Here is a 22,936-nt window from a genome sequence, read left to right as displayed (position 1 = left end):
GCTAGAGGAAACTTACTTAAATCTTTAGGGCAGGAGGTGTTGGAGGTGGTGTTTTTGGTTTTGTTTTATTTCCTGTGCCAGTCCTGGTGTTTGAGCTCAATCCTGGCACTGTCCCTGTACTTTTCTCTTCAAGGCAAGGCTAGCATTCTACACTTGAGTCATAGCTCAACTTCCAGCTTTTTGGTGATGAATTAATTGGAATTAAAAGTCGTAGAAGCTTTCCTACCCAGGGTGCTTCCAACCCCAATCCTCAGATCTCAGCCTCCTGTGTCACTAGCATTAGAGGCGTTAGAGCTGTTAGTTTCCAAAAAAGTCAGGCTTCTACTCTCACACAAAAGCTGGGGATGGAACCCTAGCTTCCTAGGGGCTTCTATGTCAGCGCTGGCTCCCAGGTCCTGGGTAAAGGCGTTCCTGGGTTGACAAATCATCTATCCAGTCTTCAAAAAGATTAAGGACATTTCAAAGAGTAGAGGAAGTACTAATAATGACAAGTTTTCTAGAGTAAACTCTGAGGAAAATAAAGGAAGAGAAATCTCTTCCTTTGGTGTCAATGGGGAGAATCCCTTTATTTTTAATGCATATTCATGCTTATTATGCAGCATATGCATCTGTATAACTCTTACTCATGGGTTTAATAAATATTTCTTCTGTCTAGCTGCTTTTTCAGGGCTGACACATTTAGAAGAGCTAGATTTATCAAACAACAGTCTGCAAAATTTCGACTATGGAGTGTTAGAAGACTTGTATTTTTTGAAACTTTTATGGCTCAGAGATAACCCTTGGAGATGTGACTACAACATCCACTACCTCTATTACTGGCTAAAGCACCACTACAATGTCCATTACAGTGGTCTGGAATGCAAAATGCCGGAGGAATACAAAGGATGGTCTGTGGGAAAGTACGTTCGGAGTTACTATGAAGAATGTCCCAAAGACAAGTTACCAGCATACCCTGAGGTATTTGACCAGGATACAGATGATTATGAATGGGAAAAAATAAGTAAGGATCACACAGCCAAGAAGCAAAGTGTGCGCATCACCATAGTGGGATAATTTAGCAACAGTTCTAATTGCAACTAGTTTGGGACTTGCTATGTTGGTGTCAGAAAACTGTTTACATTTTGATTGACTGTGTGGCCTATTTATGCAGAGTTACCCAGCTATGAGAGGCTTGTTTCTAATTGTTTTGTGTGTAATCAAGAAAATGCTGTCATCCTGCTTGCCTGTCGTCTCAAGCCATCTGGAGACACACAGTCCCACACTGGTAACCTGCAGCTGGGTCCTAAACATGGCATTCTAATTTTGAAATGTTCTGTATAAACACTTTTTTTTAAACTGCTTTTTGAAAACAATAAAACCTTGATTCATTTATCCATGGCTTTTATTAGCTCTTTGTGCACACCTAAAGATGAGAAAATTTAAACAGATAAAGATGCTTAGTTGTAATAAAGTGTCATTCCTTCCTGCTTTTATTCAGTAAGTCAATTCATGCATTAAATCTTCATTTCTGACATATATATGTGTGTATATATGCATCCCTACATTATTTACTGTGAGGCATCCAACAAAACTGTTAACTTTGATGTGTTGTCAAGAGAGATATAACAAATTCATTTATTATGTCCAGAAATCTTAGAGTGGAATATTAAAGACATGGAACCCCCTCAATATTTGGTAAAGAAACTGGAGTGTGATCAGTAAGAAGGCAAGAGATGCACTCAGATCACTCCAGAAAGGATTCTGGAGTAGAATGAGGAAATTTAATCTGATTCAGAGAATGGTCCCAGTTGTTCTCTGGTTTACTTTTTTAGAGGCTGATTAAGATTTAATTGGTTGATTTTTTTAATATCCAATATCACCCCAAGGGATATACTTGGAAATAAAGAGCTAGAACACATTGAAACAGAATTAATCCAAAAGTAAATCAGCTGGAGCTACAAATATCTCTCAGGGCCTTGGTTTAAGTATGTTTTTGAGAGCTTAAGAGTCTCTCCTTTTCTGTATCAGAATTTATACTTTTTGAGGAAACCACAGTTGGTTTCTGATGGAATAAAGTAGACACTTCCCTTTCTACCAAATTTTACTTCTTGGTTACTCTAATAACTTGCTTTTGGGCTTTTCTTATGTTCAATAAATGATGCAGTTCAGGAGACTAAAAAAAATAGTAAGTATTCTCCATGCTAGTAAAAAGTATGATAATCCTGAGATCTACATATGAACAAAAATCTAATCTTTGAGTAATTTAAATGTTTTTAGAACTTTCTTGCTAAATCTAAGATTGTCTGATGTTTCTTAAGTAAACAAGATTTACTATAAGCTGGGATCTCTAAGTCCTAAGCTTATTTTCTCTGACCCTAATGTCTGGCAATCTGGGAACTATCTAATATTCATTTAGTCACAGTTCCTCCTCTGACAGTTATTCTCTGGATCAATTTATATCTGTTTCCATGAAATCTCAACAATTCCAGCAAATAGAAGCAATTTAGTAATAAGAATCTACTTGCCTAAATTGTATAAACTGTTTGCTCATTGCCTTTTCAACAGCTTAAGATAATAGTTTGAGGTTAATTTCCTCTTAATACCTTTACTGACACCAGGATTACAACTGTTGTATTCAGTCAGCCAAACAGCCCAAAAGATCAGCCAATATTTATCTTAAATCTAAAAAATCAGAAAAACCATACCTATTGCCAGAAATTGTGTAATTCTAGACATATTGATAGATGAGCTGAGGGTTATAGGCCAGAAAAACAAAAACATCTTCAAAAATGGCATATCTTTTACTATACTGCCAGAAATAAAACTGGTTTTATTAAATTATCAGTGGCAAATTAAAAATATCACAAAGATGAGGTCAACATAACATTTACTTTCTTTAAAAAAAAGTCTATTCAGTATTGCAAGTGTAACTGTACTAAGATTACATGTCCAGATAAATAATAAACATAACATTTTAAAAATAGCAAACCAGCTGGGCACCAGTGGCTCACACATTCTCAGGAAGTTGAGATCTAAGCATCACAGCTCAAAGCCAGCCCTGGCAGGAAAGCCTAAAGACTATTATCTCCAATTAACTACAAAAAGTCAGAAGTGAAGCTGTGGCTCTAGTGCTAGCCTTGAGCCAAGAAGCTAATGGACAGCACCTAGGCTGTTCAATATCCAAGGCTGACACAAAAAGAAAAAGAAGATATATCAAGAGCATGAAAAGATAACTATAGACTGGAAGGATATTTTGTTATCACATACCTGTTACCCAAAATTGCAAAACATCCTTAAAACTGAACAATAAGGAGACAACATATCAAAAACTATGAGTTGCTCCACATCATATGTCAACAGGGAAATGTTAAAACAGCAATGAGATATCTCTACACAGTGATTAAAATGGTCCAAATCCGAGTGGGCAGAGCCCAATTTGCCTTATGTTCAGTGCGTAACCAGTCCATGGAAGCTTTGGTGCATGATAGGGTGTGACCTTGACAGTGATTGGCTCCTCTTCCTCCCCTGCCATGCCACCCGCTCTTTTTTGCTTTAAAAAGGGCTGCTCTGTGTTAATAAACTAGTTTCTTCCTGCTTGACTTGAAAAAAAACATGGTCCAAATCCACACATCATGTATCAACAAGGAAATGTTCAAACAGCAATGAGATATCTCTACACACTGGTTAAAATGGTTCAAATCCAGAACACTGGCAACACTAAATAAATGCTGGAGGAAATGTGGAACAGCAAGAACTCTCATTTGCTGCTGATAGATTGCAAGTTGGTACAGCCTCTCTGGAAGAGATTCCAACTTTCTTACAAAACCAAATATTCTCTTGCCCTACAATCTACCAATAGTGCTTCTTGGTACCTAAAAAGAAGAATTGAAATCTTATGCATAAGTCTTAAATATCTCTCAAAACAGGTATAGCAGGCATGGTTGACAGCATGTAGCACTGCTGGAAGTGTTGGAACCTTTAGGAGGCATAGCTTAGTAGTAGGAAGTTAAGTCATTAGTGTTATGCCCTTGAAAGGGATATTGGAAACTCCCTCCTCCATGCCTCTGCTTTCTGGTCATTGTAAAGTGAACTTTTCTCTATGACATCTCTAGTGATACACTGTTTCACCACAGGTTCAAAAGCAACAGAGTAAAGTGAAAATGGATCAAAATCTCTAGAACCATGAGCCAATGTAACCATTTCCTTCTTTCAAGTTATCATAGGTGTTTCATCATAGCAGCAGAAAGCTCATGCAACCTATGTCCACAACAGCCACAACAACAAACTAACAAATGGATGCATAGGACAGTTTCATAATTGCCACAACTTGAAATAAACTAAAATGTTATCTAGTAGTGAATTAATAGATAAACCATGATATTCTCGGACAAAGGGTGTTAAAAGGAAATAAGTTCTCCTGCTATGATAGAACAAAGAAGAAATTTAATTGTGTGTTACTAAGTGAAAGGAGCCTCTCTGAGGAGACTCAAGTGGCAAAGCACTTGACTAGCAAGCTTGAGCTTCTGAGTTTAAAAAGAAAAAATAAGCTACTAGTATATTATCACCATCATATGGTATGCTAGAAAAGCAAAGGAATATGGGCAAGTAAAAAAGTCAGTGCTAAGACAGGCACCAGTGGCTCACACCTGTAATTCAAGCTACTCTGGAGGTTGGAACTGGAAGATCATGATTCTAGGTCAACCAAGAAAGAACCAGCACAATGCTGAACTGGAAATGGGGCTCAAGTAGTAGCCACAATTGGTAAGCAAGCAGAAAACATGAAATTTGAGTGCAAATCCTAGTCTCAGGAAAAAAAGGGTGGTTTCTAGGTGTTGTCAGTAAGAAAAGGGTGAATGAATAGATCTAGAAGCATTTTGGAATAAAGAAAATACTGCGTATAAAACTATAAAGATGGATTTATATAAATATAAATTTGTTATATTCATATAAGATAAAACACCAAGACTTAAAACTCATATAAACTACTGACTTTGAGTCATTATAGGATCACCAAGTGAATGGCTCTGATATGGGATAGTGATGGGCTATTCATGCGTGCAGGTGGGGAATACATGGGAAATTGTTGTACCTTCTGCTCAATTTTCCTAAGAACTTTAAAAATTACTCTAAGTTGACAATGATTTAACTAGACTGACTAGAGAGAAAAGTAATATTACTTAAGTCAGAAATGCAAGGTATATTAGTGGCAATTTTTCAGAAATAAAAAGGAGAATGTTATGAACAATTATACTTAAAATAATTAGATAATCCACCTGAAACTGACAAACTCTTAGACACATCCAAAGTAAAAGAAATGTAAAATAATATATCCCTTTCTAGTTAAAAGTGAATATATTTTAACTCATATATGTATTTACAAAAGAATATACATATGTAAATATATTGTAGCAAAACTGATAACATTAGGTACTTTTTAATAAGTTAATGGATGGTTTGAAGGAAATGAAAAAAGATGAGTTTGCTATTTGTTGGATTTTTTAAAATAAGAACATGCCTTTGTATTATATTTCTAATAGACAAATTAATGATATACAGATAAGCAGATGCTAGACAAAAACAGCAATCAGGAAGAATGGACAAAAAAATGAACTCCCAGGGCACACAATCCAGTAAGAACTAACTATATTAAACACTTTTTTTTTTTGGTCATGTGGCTTGAACTCTGGGCCTGGGCACTGTCCCTCAGCTCTTCAGCTCAAGGCTAGCATTCTACCACTTGAGTTACAGTGCCACTTCTGGTTTTCTGAGTGGTTTATTAGAGATAAGAGTCTCACAGACTTTCCTGCCCAGGCTGGCTTTGAACCGTAATCCTCAGATCTCAGCTTTCTGAAGTAGCTTACAGGTGTAAGCTACCAGTGCCTGGCTTATATTACACACTGTTAAAATGGCTGCAACTAACATTCTTTATGACTCATGTGCCATTGAGGTTTTCATGTTATTTAAACTTTTGTTTACAATTTCTATATTCATTAACTGGCATACAAGCAATCAAGATGAATACCTATACTGAACATACTTACTGACAGCTCTCAATGTTTTTGTTCGGAGAAAAACACCATGAAAATTCAAACGTAGCACATTTAGACGCCACTTTTGCAAAGTAGACACTACACATTTCTCTGAAATGGTTTCTGATATAGAAAAATCTATCTGAAAAAGCATGAACAGAAGACATTTAGAAATAAGAAAGATCTGTTTTATGTAAAAATGTTAAATATTTTAAAGCATCAAGTGTTAAAAGTTCCTCACCAGATCATTTCCAAATAGAAATGTAGACTAAGATGGATTGTACTCACAAACTGACATATTAAATTGAAAATACTTTATACAAGTTCTTAGAGATAATAAGCAAATATATATAATATATAACATATATTTTATATTTATATTGTTTATATTATTTATTTTAATTATATTTATATAATATATAATATGTATATTTCTTCTCTCTATATATTTTATATATAAATATATATAAATAAATCGACTAAAATGTTAGTGTGCACTATTAGAATATTCAAATTTTATAAATAAGGAATACACAATAGACTTCCAAAAATGATTTGAATTTGCCAATAAAAATATACTACATTAAGATAAAAAGTGTAAAGCCGGGCGCTGGTGGCTCACGCCTGTAATCCTAGCTACTCAGGAGGCTGAGATCTGAGGATTGCGGTTCAAAGCCAGCCCGGGAAGGAGAAACCGTGAGACTCCTATCTCCAATAAACCACCAGAAAACCGGAAGTGGCGCTGTAGCTCAAGTGGTAGAGCGATCGCCTTGAGCTGAAGAGCTGAGGGACAGCGCCCAGGCCCAGAGTTCAAGCCCCACGACCGACAAAAAAAAAAAAAAAAAAAAAAAGATAAAAAGTGTAACACATTTGTTGTGTATGTGTTTTACTAGAGATTAAAGCCTCAAGCATACTAAGCAATCATTCTACCTATGAGCTACATCCCCAACCCACTAATGGCTTCTGGACATCTGAAATAACATCCAATGCCCTTTGTGAATTAAAAAATGCAAAACAGAAACAAAGAGCTATCAGGTATGAAAAATCAGAGAGAGCTAAGATAATTGTAGAGTTAAAGCTATTTGGGAATTCCATATAAGCCAATCCAACTTGTTGCCTCTTAGAATTTATCCTGCAGTTGTAGTCATATACATATATAGATAGATAGATATAGATATAGACACACACATATATGTGTGTGTATCTATATATACATATATATGTGTGTATATATATATGTATATTTAAAATGTAGAAGAAGACAGAGGCTGAAATTAGGAAAGCAACTCCATTTGCAATAACCTCAAAAAAATACCTAGTAATCAATTTAACCAAAGAAGTGAAGGCCTCTACAATGAAATTTTCAAAAATCTGAAAAAGGAAATTAAAGCAGATCTAAGGAAGTGGAAACACTTTCCATCATACTCCTGGATTGGGAGGATTAACGTTATGAAAAGGCTATACACAAATTCAATGTAATACCCATGAATATCCCAACTTCTTTCTTTAATGAAATAGTGGAAGTAATGCAAAAATTCATATGGAACAACAAATGACCCCAAATAGCAAAAATAATACTTAGCAGGAAGAAGAGTGCTGGGGGAATATCAATACCAAACTTCAAACTCTATTACAAAGCCATAGTAATAATAATAATTTTTAAAAACCCAGCTTCGTACTGCCACAAGAACAGGCCTGAGGACCAATGGAATAGAACTGAAGACCCAAATATGAACCTGCGGACCTGTGGCCACCTAATCTTTGACAAGGGAGCCAAAAAATAGGATGGAAGAAAGACAGCCTCTTCAACAAATGGTACTGGCAGAATTGGCTAAACATGTGTAGAAAATTAAAGTTAGATCCTTATATCACCCTGCACCACAATCAATTCCAAATGGATCAAAGATCTTGAGGTAAAAGCAGACACCCTAAAAATACCACAAGAAGGAATAGGAGAAACACTAGGGCTCTTGGCACAGGTTGAAGCTTTCTTAATAAAGACCCAGCAACACAACAAATCAAAGAAAGGCTGGATAAATGGGATTGCATTAAACTACAGAGAGTCTGCACTGCAAAGGACATAGTAAGCAAGATATAATGAAACCCCACAGACTGGGAGAAGATCATCACTAGTCATACAACAGAGCCTCATATCTACAATATACCTACAGTTCAATAAATTAAATTCCCCAAAAACAAACCCCCAAAGAAACAATCGCCCCACTAAAAAGTGGGCTAAAGCCTTTAAGAGAGACTCCTCTGAAAAGGAAATATGAATGGCCAATAGACACATGAAGAATTGCTCAACATCTGTGGCCATAAAAAATGCAAATCAAAACAATATTTTGAGATTCCACCTTATACCAGTTAGAATGCCATTATCAAGATAACTAACAACAACAGATGCTGGCAGAATGTGGCCAAAGGGGAACGACAATACACTGTTGATGGGAATGCAAACTTGTCCAACAACTCTGGAAAGCAGTATAGAGGTTCCTCAAAAGACTAAACATAGAGTTCCCTCATGATCCAGCAATCCCATTCCTGTGTATTTACCCAAATGACCACAAACAAGGCCATACTAAAGCCACCACCACAACCATGTTCACTGCAGTATTATTTACCATTGCTAAGATAGGGAACCAACCCAGACCCTCAGTAGATGAATGGATCAAGAGGATGTCTTATATATATACATGGAGTTCTATGCTTCCATCAGAAAGAAGAACACTGCTCCATTCATAAGGAAATGGAAAGATGAAAAAACTTTCATTAAGTGAAATAAGCCAGACCCAAAGAAAAGTTGGTTTTATAATTCCCTTCATTTGTAAGAACTAGAATATGTCTATGATATTATTAACAGGGGCGTCTCAATAACCCAATTGCTTAGTGCATAGGACCATATATAATGAAGCATATCAATATTAACCCCAATACAAAGTTCATTTTAGGCCCCATATGTAGTTTGTTCTTTTCTCCCATTTCTCTTAGTTTTCTGTACCTTGTATCTTGTATATAAGATTAGTCAATATGTGGAAGAGAAAGGGACTCACAGAAACAGCAGGACAAAGGATGAACCAAAGCAACATTGATACTCACTCAACACTATGTTGGATATGAACATTACAACTCGGGTGGGGGGGAGGAGTGGATTGAGAGGGGAATAGAAAGTGGTAAGTGGGAGATAATGAGAGGATGGGGTAAAACAAATGTATTCATTACCTTACTTATAAAACTATAACCCCTTGTTCATCACCTTTTCAATACAAATAAAATATAATTAACAAAAAATAAAATAAAATAAATGTGGACTAGGATATCCATTGCAGAAGTCCAATCCCAAGAGAAGAAAATAATGTAAATGTCCTATAATTGAAGAATGATTAAATAAAGACTTCATATCAAAAACCATACAATGGGACTGAAGGAGAATTCAGGAGGAAAAAACCCAACAGTCAAAAAGAGAGAGTTAGAAAACCAAGCTAGGCAAGGTAGTTCATACCATTTATTCTAGAGGAAGAAATAGGGAGAACTGTAGTTTGAGGACAGCCCTGAAAAATGTGAGAGATGTCATGTCAGCAAAAATGCTAAATGTGACTGTACATACCTGTCATCCTAGATATAAAGGAGGAATAAGTAGGAAAATTATAGACCAGGCCACACAAGGTAATAGCATCAGGCCCTACCAGAAAAATTAAGCAAAAAGGGCTAAAGGCACAACTCAAGTATTAGAATGCTGGCCTACCAAGTACAAGGTGCTGAGTTTAAACCGCACTATTTGCCAAAAAGAAAACAAGAGAGAACCTAAACCAATAGTCTAACTATGTAAGTCTATGATTATTTAAGTCAGTTTAGGGACACAAAATTACAGTTTCTAGAGAATTTAATAAATGAAATCTTTTATAAATATTCTGAAGATATTCTGATGTTGCCTATCTTTTGTTGGGAGTTTGTTATCAAAGCCGAAGATTTTCTTTTAATAAGTTTTTTATTGTGAGAATACTGTACAGAGGAGGGGTTACAGTTACATGAGCAAGGTAATGAGTACATTTCTTATCAAGCATTGTTGTCTCCTCCTTTGTTTTTTCCCTACCATCCCTTCCTCCCATCTCCACAACTACACTCCCCCCTCGCCCCTCCCCCCGCCTAAATTGTAAAGTTCATTTTTCGACATAGCGTCTTGTACATCTCATTGTTGCCATGGATCAACCTGTATCCCTGCTTAAACAATTTGTTTTTTTCCCTTCCCCTCCCCAAATTATACCAACATCAAATACAGTGAAAACAGGGGTTATACTGTGGGGGAGGAACATACAAAGCAACAAAAAATCATGTGATTCCTTATAAATACGTAAGAAGCAATATCAAAGCTAAAGATTCTACTATTTTAGAAGAACCTGAAGAACAGAAATCCTGTACTTCTGGATGGATAGAGGAAAGTAAATGTCAGGTCTGGCATTCCCTCATAAATATTTAGTAATAGAAAACACACCTTGTGACTTAAAGAGAGATTTCTCTGAAGAGGAAATAAGAATGGCCAATAGACACATGAAGAAATGCTCAACCTCTCTAGCCATGAAAGAAATGCAAATCAAACAACATTGAGATTCCACCCCACCAGTTAGAATGGCTATAATCAAGAAATCTAAAAACAAGGAATGCTTGAGGGGATGTGGCCAAAAGGGACTGCACTGTTGGTGGGAGTGTAAACTTGTTCAAACACTTTGGAAAGCAGTATGGAGGTTCCTCAAAAGACTCCACATAGAGCTCCCCTATGACCCAGCAATCCCACTTTTAGACATTTACCCAAATGATCACAAACAAGGCCACACTAAAACTACCAGCACAACTATGTTTATCACAGCATTATTTACCATAGCTAAGATATGGAACCAACCCAGATGCCCCTCAGTAGATCAATGGATCAAGAAAATGTGATATATATTCATATATATATACATATATATATATATATATATGAATTCTATGCCTCCATCACAAAGAATGACATTGCCCAATTTGTTAGGAAATGGAAAGACTTAGAAAAAATTATATTAAGTGAAGTAAGCCAGACTCAAAGAAACATAGGTCCCATGGTTTCCCTTATGTGCAATAACTAATACATGTCTAGGACAAGCAGAAGAGGTCAAAAGCTATGTGCATATGACCATATAACCTGATGTTAAGCAAAATGAACCCCAAGTTAGGGACACAAGAGGTTTTATCTTTTTTTTTGGGGGGGGGGTCCGGTCGTGGGGCCTGAACTCTGGGCCTGGGCGCTGTCCCTCAGCTCTTCAGCGCAAAGCTAGCGCTCTACCACTTGAGCCACAGCGCCACTTCCGGCTTTTTTCTTTTTGCTTATGTGGTGCTGAGGAATCGAACCCAGGGCCTCAGGCATGGAAAGCAAGCGCTCTACCACTGAGCCACCTTCCCAGCCCAAGAGGTTTTATCTTTGTTGCTTTTTGTTTTTACTGTACTTATAATATACTATGTGTTTGGTTTCTTTGTGTGTTCTTCCCCCATGGTACAACCCCTGTTTGTCACTGTATTTGATTCCACTGTCCTTCATCTTCTATATATATTTTTCTAATTTGGGGAGGGGCAGGGAAGGGAAATAACAAAATACTGAAATAAGTATACAGGATGAGCCATTGTAACAATGAGATGTACAAGACAGCATGTTGAAAAACGAATTTTACAACTTTGTGGAGGTAGGAGGAGGGAGGAGGAGGGAGAAGCTGGGAGGTGGGGAGGAAAGGGATGGTAGGAGAAAAATAAAGGACAACAAATGCTAACAGGAAATGGACTCATTACCTTGCTCATGTAACCCCTCTGTACAGTATCTTTACACTAAAAATATGTTTTTAAAAAAGCATGCACTTTGTAATGAGAAGAGTAGAGTATGAATTTTAAACCAACTGAATAATGCAGGCTATTACTTAAATGGGACTTTCTTTTCATCTGTAAAATGAGAAAAATAACAGTGCCTAACTCAGGAGGCTACAAGTAACAATTGAACACAAAGCAAAGTAAGTGCTTAGTGTAGACCTGGGAGATAGGTAGGACTTAATAAATAGTAGCTGTTATTATTAGTTCAAAAACATAACCAAACTGCACCAAATATGAAGTAAAGAAAATTTAACAATTGAGTGTGGGTAGGATTAAAATATACAACACATAAACCAGAACCTGTTTCAACTTGTCAGTTCACTCATATGCATGCAGACACACATCCACCCTAGCATTTTCCAGCATGGACTTCTAAGTTAACATTTTTTGTACTATGCTTGACTAGTACTATTATTGTAACCTGGAACATGCCTGTGTTTCTCGTTCCAAGATACAACTGGGGAGAAGATTCAGCTGATAAAAATAAACACATATGTTCCTTAGTGACCTCCCTCATCTGTTTCTTCGATGGCAGTGTAATCTCAGAAAGCTGATCATTTATGCCATCAGTCCATGTGAAGTGACCAATGTTATCCCTGTTATCTAAAGTGCACTTTCTTCCTACTTCACCACCATCCTGTGCTCAGACTGACCTGTGACTTGGTAGCCTGGAACCATTTTATCTTACTCATAGAAACTAAGAGAAATTGAATAGTTGGAGGAGTGGTCCATAAATCAATTCCACATTTTTACACCTCAATGGCATATTGCACTGTTCTATGCTGTTTGTGATGATAAGAAGAGAATTTATTCCATCCTAGATAACCCTGTCTTAAGTTCTTAGTGTAAGGAAGTGATTCTCAAATGAGCTGGTGGGCTGGGAAGGTAGCTCAGCGGTAGAGTGCATGCCTTGCAAGCATGAGGCCCTGGGTTTGATTCCTCAGCACCACATAAACAGAAAAAGCTGGAAGTGGTGCTGTGGCTCCAGTGGTAGAGCGCTAGCCTTGAGCTGAAGAGCTGAGGAACAGCGCCCAGACCCAGAGTTCAGGCCTCATGACCGGCAAAAAACAAAAAACAAAACAAAACAAAAAATCAAATGAGCTGGTATCAGAGACTGCTAGATGGATTATTAAAACAGATTTCTGATAGCTACTTCCAGATTTTGACCCAGTAGATCTGGAATATGGCCTGAGAATTTGCATTTCCAACAAGTTCCTGAATTCTGCTGCTGCTACTAGTCACAGGACCATACTTGGAGAACAACTGGCTTAAAGTAATAAGTCTTTTTCTAATGTGACAGATGTCTAGGGATATTACTTTTTCCTTTGGAAAACCCACAAGGAAGAAAATATGAATATCCTTTGGAGAAGAAATAATAGGTGCACCACTAAGATGAGGTTCTCTAGATGGCTAGCAGAATGAAGAAAAGCCAGCACTGCCAGAGGCCTCACAGGACAATGATGCTGGGAATATGAGCACAGGACTATGAAGAGTGAATCTAGAATATGAACTTAAATCTCCTTATGTTCAGTATATTTCTCTTTGCATTGAATGCTGTCCCACATCTTATTTCTGTCTTTATTCTGGCACAAGTTTATCAAGCATTTTAGTACAAATAATTGCTTTATTCAGATAGCAAAGATAAATGATTAAATAAAACAAAAAAATTGAATGCTCACACATTGGATGTTTCAGCTAAAATCTTAAACTTTCAGTTAAAAAATATTACAAATACTGCAATGCCAATGATACTGCTTATCAATTAGCCTTGGTCACTCAGAGCTCACATAAACTGCTCCTGATGGTTTTACATATCATCGGCCTCTAAATTATGTGCTATAAAAAGGTCATTATAAGTGACACACTCTAGGCCTATTCTTTCTTTTTTTTCTTTTCTTTCTTGTTTTGGTCCAGTCGTGGGGCCTGAACTCTGGGCCTGGGCGCTGTCCTTCAGCTCTTCAGCTCAAGGCTAGTGCACTACCACTTGAGCCACAGCACCACTTCCGGCTTTTTTTTTCTGCTTATGTGGTGCTGAGGAATCGAACCCAGGGCCTCATGCCTGCAAGGCAAGCGCTCTACCACTGAGCCACCTTCCCAGCCCTAGGCCTATTATTTCTTATAGTCAAGGACTCAACATACAGTTTCGGCTCATGAAAAAGAATCAGGCACACAGTAATAATACCAACTATCCAATAAAATGGAGATTTGTTTCAATCTAAAAATAATTTTCAATTTATAGTTGCCATTTAAATTTGAAAACATTAGTGTATCTCATATGGTAATATTTTCTTTTCTAATCTCTTCTTCCAGTTGTGCTCAAACCGGAGGAAAACAAATGCACTTGCCACAGGGAGCAAGGAAAGATGGTTCTTACCACAGCTGTCCTCACATAAATCCACTCACTTTAATGAACTAGAACAACATCATAATTCAGTGCATGCCTACTTACAGCAGTCCACATGGAGTTTATTTGGATCATCGACATCCAGGAGTGGTTAACTTGACCACATATTATCATATCTTTGAAAGTAAGGTATGAGAAAATCTAAGTGCAAAGAAAAGAAATACATAGTTGAATATAAGTAAACTTTAGTGTAACTTGCCTTTATATAATGTGATCTTTAAAAATACTAGATGTGCTCTGTATTCTTACAATGGTTTGAACCCTGTACCAAACCATTTATAATAAACCTGTATGTAATATACCTGTATATACAAAATTTGCATAATACACCATTTTTCACAGTTCCTTATAACCATTTCTTACCATTTAAAGGACTATTCTGAGTTTTTTTATAAACTTCTTAAAAACATGATCTGAGAATGTTTTTAAAAATCTGCATTGTAAACCATATTCTTAGAGTGAACTGAACTCTGTACCACACTGTTCACTCTGTACAATCTACTTACTGTGAAGTTTCAAGGCAACTTTTTTTTAAAAAGTGATTTCTTTTAAGTGGTATCTAGTACATAGGAAGCATTCAGTAATTGCTGGACTGAACTGGGTTTCTCTAAAGTAATAAGATTCTTAGGAAAAGAGGAATAAACTCACCTGACAAGAAAGTGTGGTGAAGTTGTTTACCTCATGGAGGCCAGGAAGTACAGAAAGAGACAGGGAGAGTTTCTGCACATTATATAGCCACCAAAGACACATCTCCAATGGCCTACTTCCTCTCACCTGGCCCTGATTCCAAAAGTTCCCATCACGTACCAATAAAGCCATTAAATCATGAAGCTGTCAATTAATTAATCCATTGAATTGGTCAGAGTTTTAATAATCCATAAACCTCTCAGTAGACCAAATCTTTCAACATGTGAGCCTTTTAGGGGGCATCTCACACCCAAACCATAACATTATGTTATGGATACACATCAAATATCTCCATCTGTATCATCTATGTATATTTCCATATACTCTGCTGTTTCCTGTGATGAGGAAATATATCATGGCAGAGTAATATGGAATAAAGATGCTTACTTCATTATGACCAGGAATGGGAAGATACAAATATAAGTTTAAAAGTCATGTCCTAGCCAGGTGTTGGTGGCTCATGCCTATAATTCTAGCTACTCAAGAGGTTGAGTTCTGAGGATCATGGTTCAAAGCCAGCCTGGGCACAAAGAACTACATAAGACTCTTATCTCTAATTAACCTACAAGAAGCCAGAAGTGGAGCTGTGGCTTAAATGGGAGAGTGCTAGCCTTGAGAGCAAAAGCTCAGGGACAGCACATGGCACAAAAAAAGGCATGTCCTAAGTGATCTGCTTTCTCTAACATTGGTCCACCTCTGAATAACTCATGAAGATATGAGTTCACCAATAGATTAATCCATTGATGAGGTGAGAGTCTTCATGATGCAATCATTTCTTAAGGCTCTACCTTTAAGCACTGTGCACTGGAGACTAAGCCTTCAATACATAAGTCTTTGGGGGAACACTTCATATCCAAACCACAATGTTTTGTTTTTCTGAAGAACTCAGGTTAATATAGGAACATAAAGTGAGGAGTAAAGAATCAAGAGAATTAGGAAGACCTAATTATGGGTCATGTTACATCTTTTAAAACAGAAAAAAGTCATTTCATGGAAAGCTAGAATAAGTGGTTAATGGTACTGTCTTCCTGGAGGATAAAAGCCCTAAAGAAAAAGTTCCTACATAAAATATTTAAAAGGATGGTATTTTTAAATGTTTAATTTAAAGTGATTCATATTATGTAGACAGTAATGTTTATTTTAATGGCACCCAAATGTCACAAGGGAACTGTGCAGAGGCAGTACTGAAGGAAAGGGAGGAGAAAAAGAGTAGATACTGAAGGGTGAAGAGGATAGGAGGACATTACATATATATATGGACACAATGTAATGAAAGTCATCAAATAATGTTTGAAAAGAAGTGGGGGGAAAGTCTAGAAAAGCAAAACACCATCCAAACCACCAGAAAGGAAAAAAAAGAAGGAAAAGACAAAAATGTAAAATGGCATACATTCTTTGAATATAAAAGTGACAGTAGCCAAAGACACAGTGGGAATATAGTAGGAATTAAATTCAGTGGGCTTAAGAATCAGGGTACATGTATCACTCCCTGTGGTTCTAGAAAATGACCTCTTCATGATGCAAACAGTGTTATAAGGAAATCCTTTAATTAGGAAGCAAGCCACAACTGGTGCAGAGAATTACGTGATCTGGGTATCTCCACCTAATAGGGAGTGCTTCCCCATGCAAAAGGATTGACTTGAACCTGGAGTCCACCAGGCACTCCAGGGTGTGTTTATCCCATTGATTCTGATCTCACTGACTTTGACTCAGTATTGAAGTATTGACTAATAAATTATGGGGTTATACACTTACATTGTCTGTGTAGTTCTCTCTCACACTGCAACTTCAGGACCAGGAAAGGGGAGAACTCAGTATAAGAATACAAGCTGGGGGTGGGGGACTGGGAAGGTGGCTCAGTGGTAGAGCGCTTTCCTTGCATGCCTGAGGCCCTGGGTTCGATTCCTCAGCACCACATAAGCAAAAAGAAAAAAAGCCAGAAGTGGTGCTGTGGCTCAAGTGGTAGAGTGCTAGCCTTGAGCTGAAGAGCTGAGGGACAGAGCCCAGGCCCAGAATTCAGACCCCACGACTGGACCAAAAAAAAAAAAAAGAATACAAGCTGGACACCAGTGGCTCACCCATGTAATCCTAGCTACTCATGAGGCTGAGATCTGAGGATCATGGTTCAAAGCCAGCCTGGGCAAGAAAGTCCATGAAACTCTTATCTTCAGTAAACCATCAGAAAACTAGAAGTGGAGCAGTGGCTCAAGTGGTAGAGAACTCACCCTGAGCTGAAGAGAGCAAGGACAGCACCCAAGCCCACAGTTCAAGCCCCACGACTGGCAAAAAAAAAAAAAAAAGAAGAAAGAAGAAAAAAGAAAATTATATATATATATATATATATATATATATATAGTGGAATTCTATGCCTCCATCAGAAAGAATGACATCGCCGCATTTGTTAGGAAATGCAAAGTCCAGGAAAAAATTATATTAAGTGAAATAAGCCAGGCCCAAAGAAACATAGGTCTTATGGCTTCCCTTATTTGCAATAACTAGTACATGTGTAGGACAAGTTGAAAAGGCCAAAAGCTCTGAACATATGACCATAGAAGATGATGTACCCCCAAGATAGGGACACAAATTTTTTTTCTTTATTGCTATTGTTTCTAACCTATTTATAAATGTACAATGTGATTGTTTTGTTTCTTTGTATGTTTCTCCCGCACGGTATAATCCCTGTTTTCACTGTATTTGTTATCTTGTATATACACTTCTCTAATTTGGGGGGGGGAAGGGAAAAAACAAAATGCTTAAATAGGGATACTGATTGACCCATTGTAGTAATGAGATGTACAAGACACTATGTTGAAAACAAACTTTACAACTTTGGTGGGTGAGGAGGGAAGGGGGAGTAGTTGTGGAGATGGGAGGGAAGGGATGGTAGGGGAAAAACAAAGGAAGAGGCAACAATGCTCAATAGGAAATGTACTCATTACCTTGCTCATGTAACCGTAACCCCTCTGTACTGTATTTTTAAAATAAAAACATACAAAAAAAGGAAGAAACAAAAAAAAAGGAAAGTTCATGAGATTCTTATCTTCAATTATCCAGAAAAAGCTAGAAGTGGAGCTGTGGCTCAAGTGGTAGAGTGCCAACCTTGAAGAAACAGAAAACAAAAACAAAAACCTAAAGGACAATGCCCAGGCCCTGAATTCAAGAGCCAGGACCAGTGCATGCACGCACATGCATATACAGTGATGGGGGGGGGGGGGCGGGAAGGGAGAAAGGAAAGAAGGGAGGGAGGGGGAAAGAGAGAGAGAATGAATCTGAAGTAACCAAGGCAATCTATTACCTGGAGCTTTTTACCTGCCCTTCACAGAGCTGGACTCATTCACAGCTATTAGAAGAGTAAACTAGAAATAAGCAATGAGAAAGAATGAAAAAATAAGATGATAGCTATGCTTAAATAATTGACAATTTGGGTTTTTACTCCTTGTGGAAATAGCAGAAGGCTCTAGAGACAAAACATAATGAGGAAACATTTTTTTCTGCTTTGATATAAGAAACAACATCTAATCCTTCCCCAAATGGCACAGAATGCATTTTAAAGTCAACTAAGTCCAACATAAAAGCACTAACTCTGACACTGGGTAAACATTATTTTTAATGGAGATGCTTCATTCCCTTGGCCTCTTATCTCCATCTGGAAATACTTCAGCAACCCTCCCCCTCCCCCTCTCCAAGCGTATTCCTCCCCAGCAAAAAAGGAAGGACCTAATTGGTAAGTTTGAGGGTGAAAAAAATTATCAGGTCTGCAACTGCTCTTCCTAACCCTGGTCTGCTCTTCACAGTATAAAGTCCAGCCGTTGTCCATCTGTGCAGGGACAAAGAGGTGAGTCTACTTAATTCAGGAACAAAAGATAAAATACTGCCTTGATCAATTATCTTAAGTCATCATCTGCTATCAGATCTATCTGATAATATTTTGGTTCTGGCTGTCTACTTTTCTGTTGGGTCCAAAATCAGATGAGTTAAAGGATGATACACTCTCTAAAATTTTAAGGGGCTGGGAATTATACCAACGTCAAATACAGTGAAAACAGGGGCTATACTGTGGGGGAGGGACATACAAAACAAAAAAAAAATCACGTGATTCCTTAGAAACAATATCAAAGCTTCTAAACAACATCAAAGATTCTATTATTTTAGAAGAACCTGAAGAACAGAAATCCTGTACTTCTGGATAGAAGAAAGTAAATGTCAGGTCTGGCATTCCCTCATAAATATTTAGTAATAAAGAACACACCTTATGTCTTAAAGAGAAACTTCTCTGAAGAAGAAATAAGAATGGCCAATAGACTCATGAAGTATTGCTCAACCTCTCTAGCCATAAAAGACATGCAAATCAAAACAACATTGAGATTCCACCTCATTCCATTTAGAATGGCTATAATCAAGAACTCTAATAACAAAGGATGCTGGTGGGGTTACAGTCAAAAGGGAACCCTGCTGCACTGTTGGTGGGAGTGTAAACTTGTTCAACCACTCTGGAAAGCAGTATGGAGGTTCCTCAAAAGACTACATATTGAGCAATCCCACTTTTGGGCATTTACCCAAATGATCACAAACAAGGCCACACTAAAAGTACCAGCACAACTATGCTTATCACAGCATTTTTACCATAACTAAGATATGGAACCAACTCAGATGCCCCTCAGTAGATGAAGGGATCAAGAAAATATGATATATATAATATGATATATATAATTGAATTCTATGTTTCCATCAGAAAGAATGACACATCCCCATTTGTTAGGAAATTAAAGGGCTTGGAAAAAAATCTTATTTAGTGACATAAGCCAGACCCAAAGAAATATAGATCCCATGGTTTCCCTTATTTGCAATAATTAGTATAGATCTAGGATAATCTTATCAGATGAACAGAAAACCTCAAAAGCTATATACATATGACTATATAAGATGATGCTAAATAAAATGAACCCCAAGATATGGACACAAGAGGTTTTTCTTTGTTGTTATTTTTAATGTACTATATGATTTTTTCTTTCTTTTGTATGTTTTCCCCCTTTGGTATATCCCCTGTTGTCACTGTGTTTGCTTTTGGGACCCTGCATCTTGTATATTCATTTATCTAGTTTGGGGAGGGGAAGGGGAGTAACAAAATGCTGAAACAAGGACTCAGGATGACCCATTGCAACACTGAGACTCACACAACACTATGTTGGAAATGAATTTTACAATTTTTGGGGGGGGGGTAGTTGGGGGAAGCAAGGGATAGTAGGAGAAAAACAAAGGAGGGGATAACATTGTTTGACAAGAAATGTACTCATTACCTTACTCATGTAACTGTAACCCCTCTGTACAGCATTTACAATAAAATAAAATAAAAAGACATACAACCCTAAAGTTTTCTATATGTAGGATTCTGTGACTATGAATTTTCAGATACTTTAAAGATTTTTTTAAAAAATTTTTATCGTGAAAATAGTGTACAGAGGGGTTATAATTACATGGGAAAGGTAATGAGTACATTTCTTATCAAGCATTATTGTCTCCTCCTTTGTTTCCCCTTCCCATCTCCTCCCTCCTCCCCTCCCCCCACCTGGCTAAAGTTGTAAAGTTCGTTAATACCATATAAGTATTTCAAATTCAATTATTTCAAAATTAAATTTCTCTCATCCCCAAACCAGTTTATTTTCCCAACATTGCTACACATCAGATGCTTCACAGTCCTCATATTTATGAAGATTTAAGTATGGTAGGGAAGATAGAAATGTCTCCCACTGTAGTTTTAAATCATTAGCAACATCATACAGTGATAGTTGAAAGCCTAGCTGTGACTGCCATAACCTTGTGAGAGACACAGCAATGAGAAAAGGCCAAAATTAGCATCTAGTGGTGCAATCTAAAAAGCAGTCATGAGAAAAGAGAAATAATTTCAAAAAGAAAAACAAGAAATGTCACCATCAAGGCTGAAAAAAAGAACATTTCAGGGGAAAAAGCAGAATCAAAGGAGACAAGACATGAGTATAAGCAATGAGCATGTAAAGAATTCAAAGCACTGTCCCTGTCTTCATGGCACAAACTTCCAAGGAAAAAACCATTATGAGACACTAAGAAGTGTCTTGGGGATTCTGGCAACATGTAGAATAAACAACTACCCAAGACTCAGAGAAAGGAGTATCAATGGCAGCACTTGCGGTAAAGATGACATCCACACTAGGTCTAAGCAGGAGTGAACCAGCTAAGGAATAAGAGAGACTTCTACACACAGAGAGGCATGGTGGGCAAAGTTATATAATCAAAGAGGGTGCCAAGCCTTTGGGTAATAGAGAGTAACTCAAACACTCTAGAGCTAAAGGCTCTTGAGGAGAAATGAAGGGAATGCAATTGAGAGCTAGAAAGCTAAAACTTGAAAGGCCTCATGCAGCATACAAAAGCAAAGGGAGAGTTCAGGAAAGCTTTGAACAAAGGAAGTGACATGGATAAATGTGAATGGCCGGTGGGAAAATGAAAAATGAACTGGGAGGTCCAAGTCAAGGGTAGATGTTGAAAGACCAATTAAGTAGCTTGGATACTATCAGATACTGGCGGAGAATGAGTACCAGAGAGAATGAAGAGAAAAATATATCTGGGTTCCAGATATATGCCTGCAATTCTACCTACTCATGAGGTGGTAGGTAGCCCAGGCATAAAAATCCTTTGAGACTCTGCCTCCAATTAACCAGCAAAATGCTAGACTGGAGACATGTTTCACATGGTAGAGTACTAGCCTTGATCAAGAAAACCCAGTGAGAGCACAAGGAATTGATTTCAAGCCCTAGTACTGATAAAAAAAAGAAACAAAGAAATGCAGATTACTCACCAAAAAGAAAATGGAAATACAGTAGAAAAATAAGAGAAGGTAAAAAATAAGAGAAGCTAAAGATAATTTTTAAATCTCACTGAGTCAACTGAGTAGATTATGGTATCATTCAATTAGAAATAGGTTACCAGAAAGAGAGTTGGAGAGAGTGCAGGAGAAAGAGAAGGTAAAGAGAAAGGAGAAAGAGTAGGGAAAAGATGAGTTCTATTTTGGAAATCAATTATGACTTGTGCCTTTGTAGCCCAAGTAGAGACTATTTATTACTATCTGAGTTACTCACGAGGTAGGGAGAAGTTAGTGTCAAGTTTGAAAGGAAATTTAAGTACATACTCTTTGCTAAGGAATTCCAACTCCAAGGATGAGAGAAGTTGGATGCTATGTAGGAAGTCAGACAGCTGACAGAGCCAGTAGAGCTGAATTTAGAACCAGTCTTCTTGACTTCCCACCCATCACTAAGCCTTCTTTGTTCAATAACAGCAATTAATGTTACTTAGCAGTGTTGATAACAGTGACTTCTGAGAAATTTCTGTATGCTTGAAGCATTGCTTGAAGTACTTCACAAGTATTAACTCAGTTACTCCTCTCAAGAACAAATGTAGGAGATATCATCATCACTTCCCTTCCATCCTCCATTTAGAAACGAACCAATTTAGAAATAAGGATTAAGGGCCCAGGACCACACAGCAAATGACAGGACCCGGTCCCCCAGACCCCAGAGGAGATCCTTGCAATTTCCATCCAGCTGCCTCTCTCTGTAGTATACTTTTCCATCTTACATATGCTTCAACATTTTCACAAGGATAGTTCCTGATAAAACTAATGGGAGATTCTGTGATGTATAACTCATTAAAAGTTTATATTAAAATCTTTTCTAAATTCTTTAAGGTAGATAGTATTACTGATTAAGGCTGGGGTGATGAAAATAATGTCTGCAAGTTGAGTAACTTCTATCAAAAATAAACTGTTCCTAAAGCAATTTTTAGAGTATGTTTTTTCTGCTTTTCATCTACACCATGAATTAAGCCAAAACACACATAGTTCCTTGATAGAACAATGTGCTTTTGGAAGCTTCCCCTATCTGAAGTCATGTGGTACATAGCTAAGAAACCTGGAACCATT

General features: G+C 37.3%; 2 protein-coding genes across 8 annotated transcripts in view; one reads left to right on the top strand and one right to left on the bottom strand.

Moving 5' to 3' along the window:
• The window catches only part of Lrrc17 (leucine rich repeat containing 17), a 36,418-nt gene extending 34,996 nt beyond the window's left edge, over nucleotides 1-1,422 (top strand). The window contains exon 4 of one of the 2 annotated variants that reach the window (XM_069996321.1): nucleotides 849-1,422. In XM_069996321.1, coding sequence (XP_069852422.1) covers nucleotides 849-1,000 — 152 coding nt within the window. In that variant the 3' untranslated portion in view covers nucleotides 1,001-1,422. Of the gene's footprint in view, nucleotides 1-655 lie in introns of both variants that reach the window. The other variant, XM_069996320.1, reaches the window with a different exon arrangement.
• Fbxl13 (F-box and leucine rich repeat protein 13) overlaps nucleotides 1-22,936 on the bottom strand; it is a 153,687-nt gene that overhangs the window by 92,723 nt on the left and 38,028 nt on the right. For 5 of the 6 annotated variants that reach the window (XM_069996314.1, XM_069996317.1, XM_069996316.1 and 2 more), the window contains 2 exons: nucleotides 14,347-14,442; nucleotides 6,021-6,150 (listed from right to left, as the gene is read on the bottom strand). The exons of the other annotated variant lie outside the window; for it this stretch is intronic. In XM_069996314.1, coding sequence (XP_069852415.1) covers nucleotides 6,021-6,150; nucleotides 14,347-14,442 — 226 coding nt within the window. The remainder of the gene's footprint in view (nucleotides 1-6,020; nucleotides 6,151-14,346; nucleotides 14,443-22,936) is intronic. 6 annotated transcript variants of the gene reach the window in all.

This window comes from Dipodomys merriami, unplaced genomic scaffold (assembly GCF_024711535.1).
Source record: "Dipodomys merriami isolate MVZ:Mamm:240054 unplaced genomic scaffold, mDipMer1.0.p SCAF_5, whole genome shotgun sequence".
Lineage (NCBI taxonomy): Eukaryota > Metazoa > Chordata > Mammalia > Rodentia > Heteromyidae > Dipodomys > Dipodomys merriami.
The sequence above is the reverse complement of the archived record's forward strand: the minus strand, read 5'-3'. Positions and strand labels throughout refer to the sequence as shown.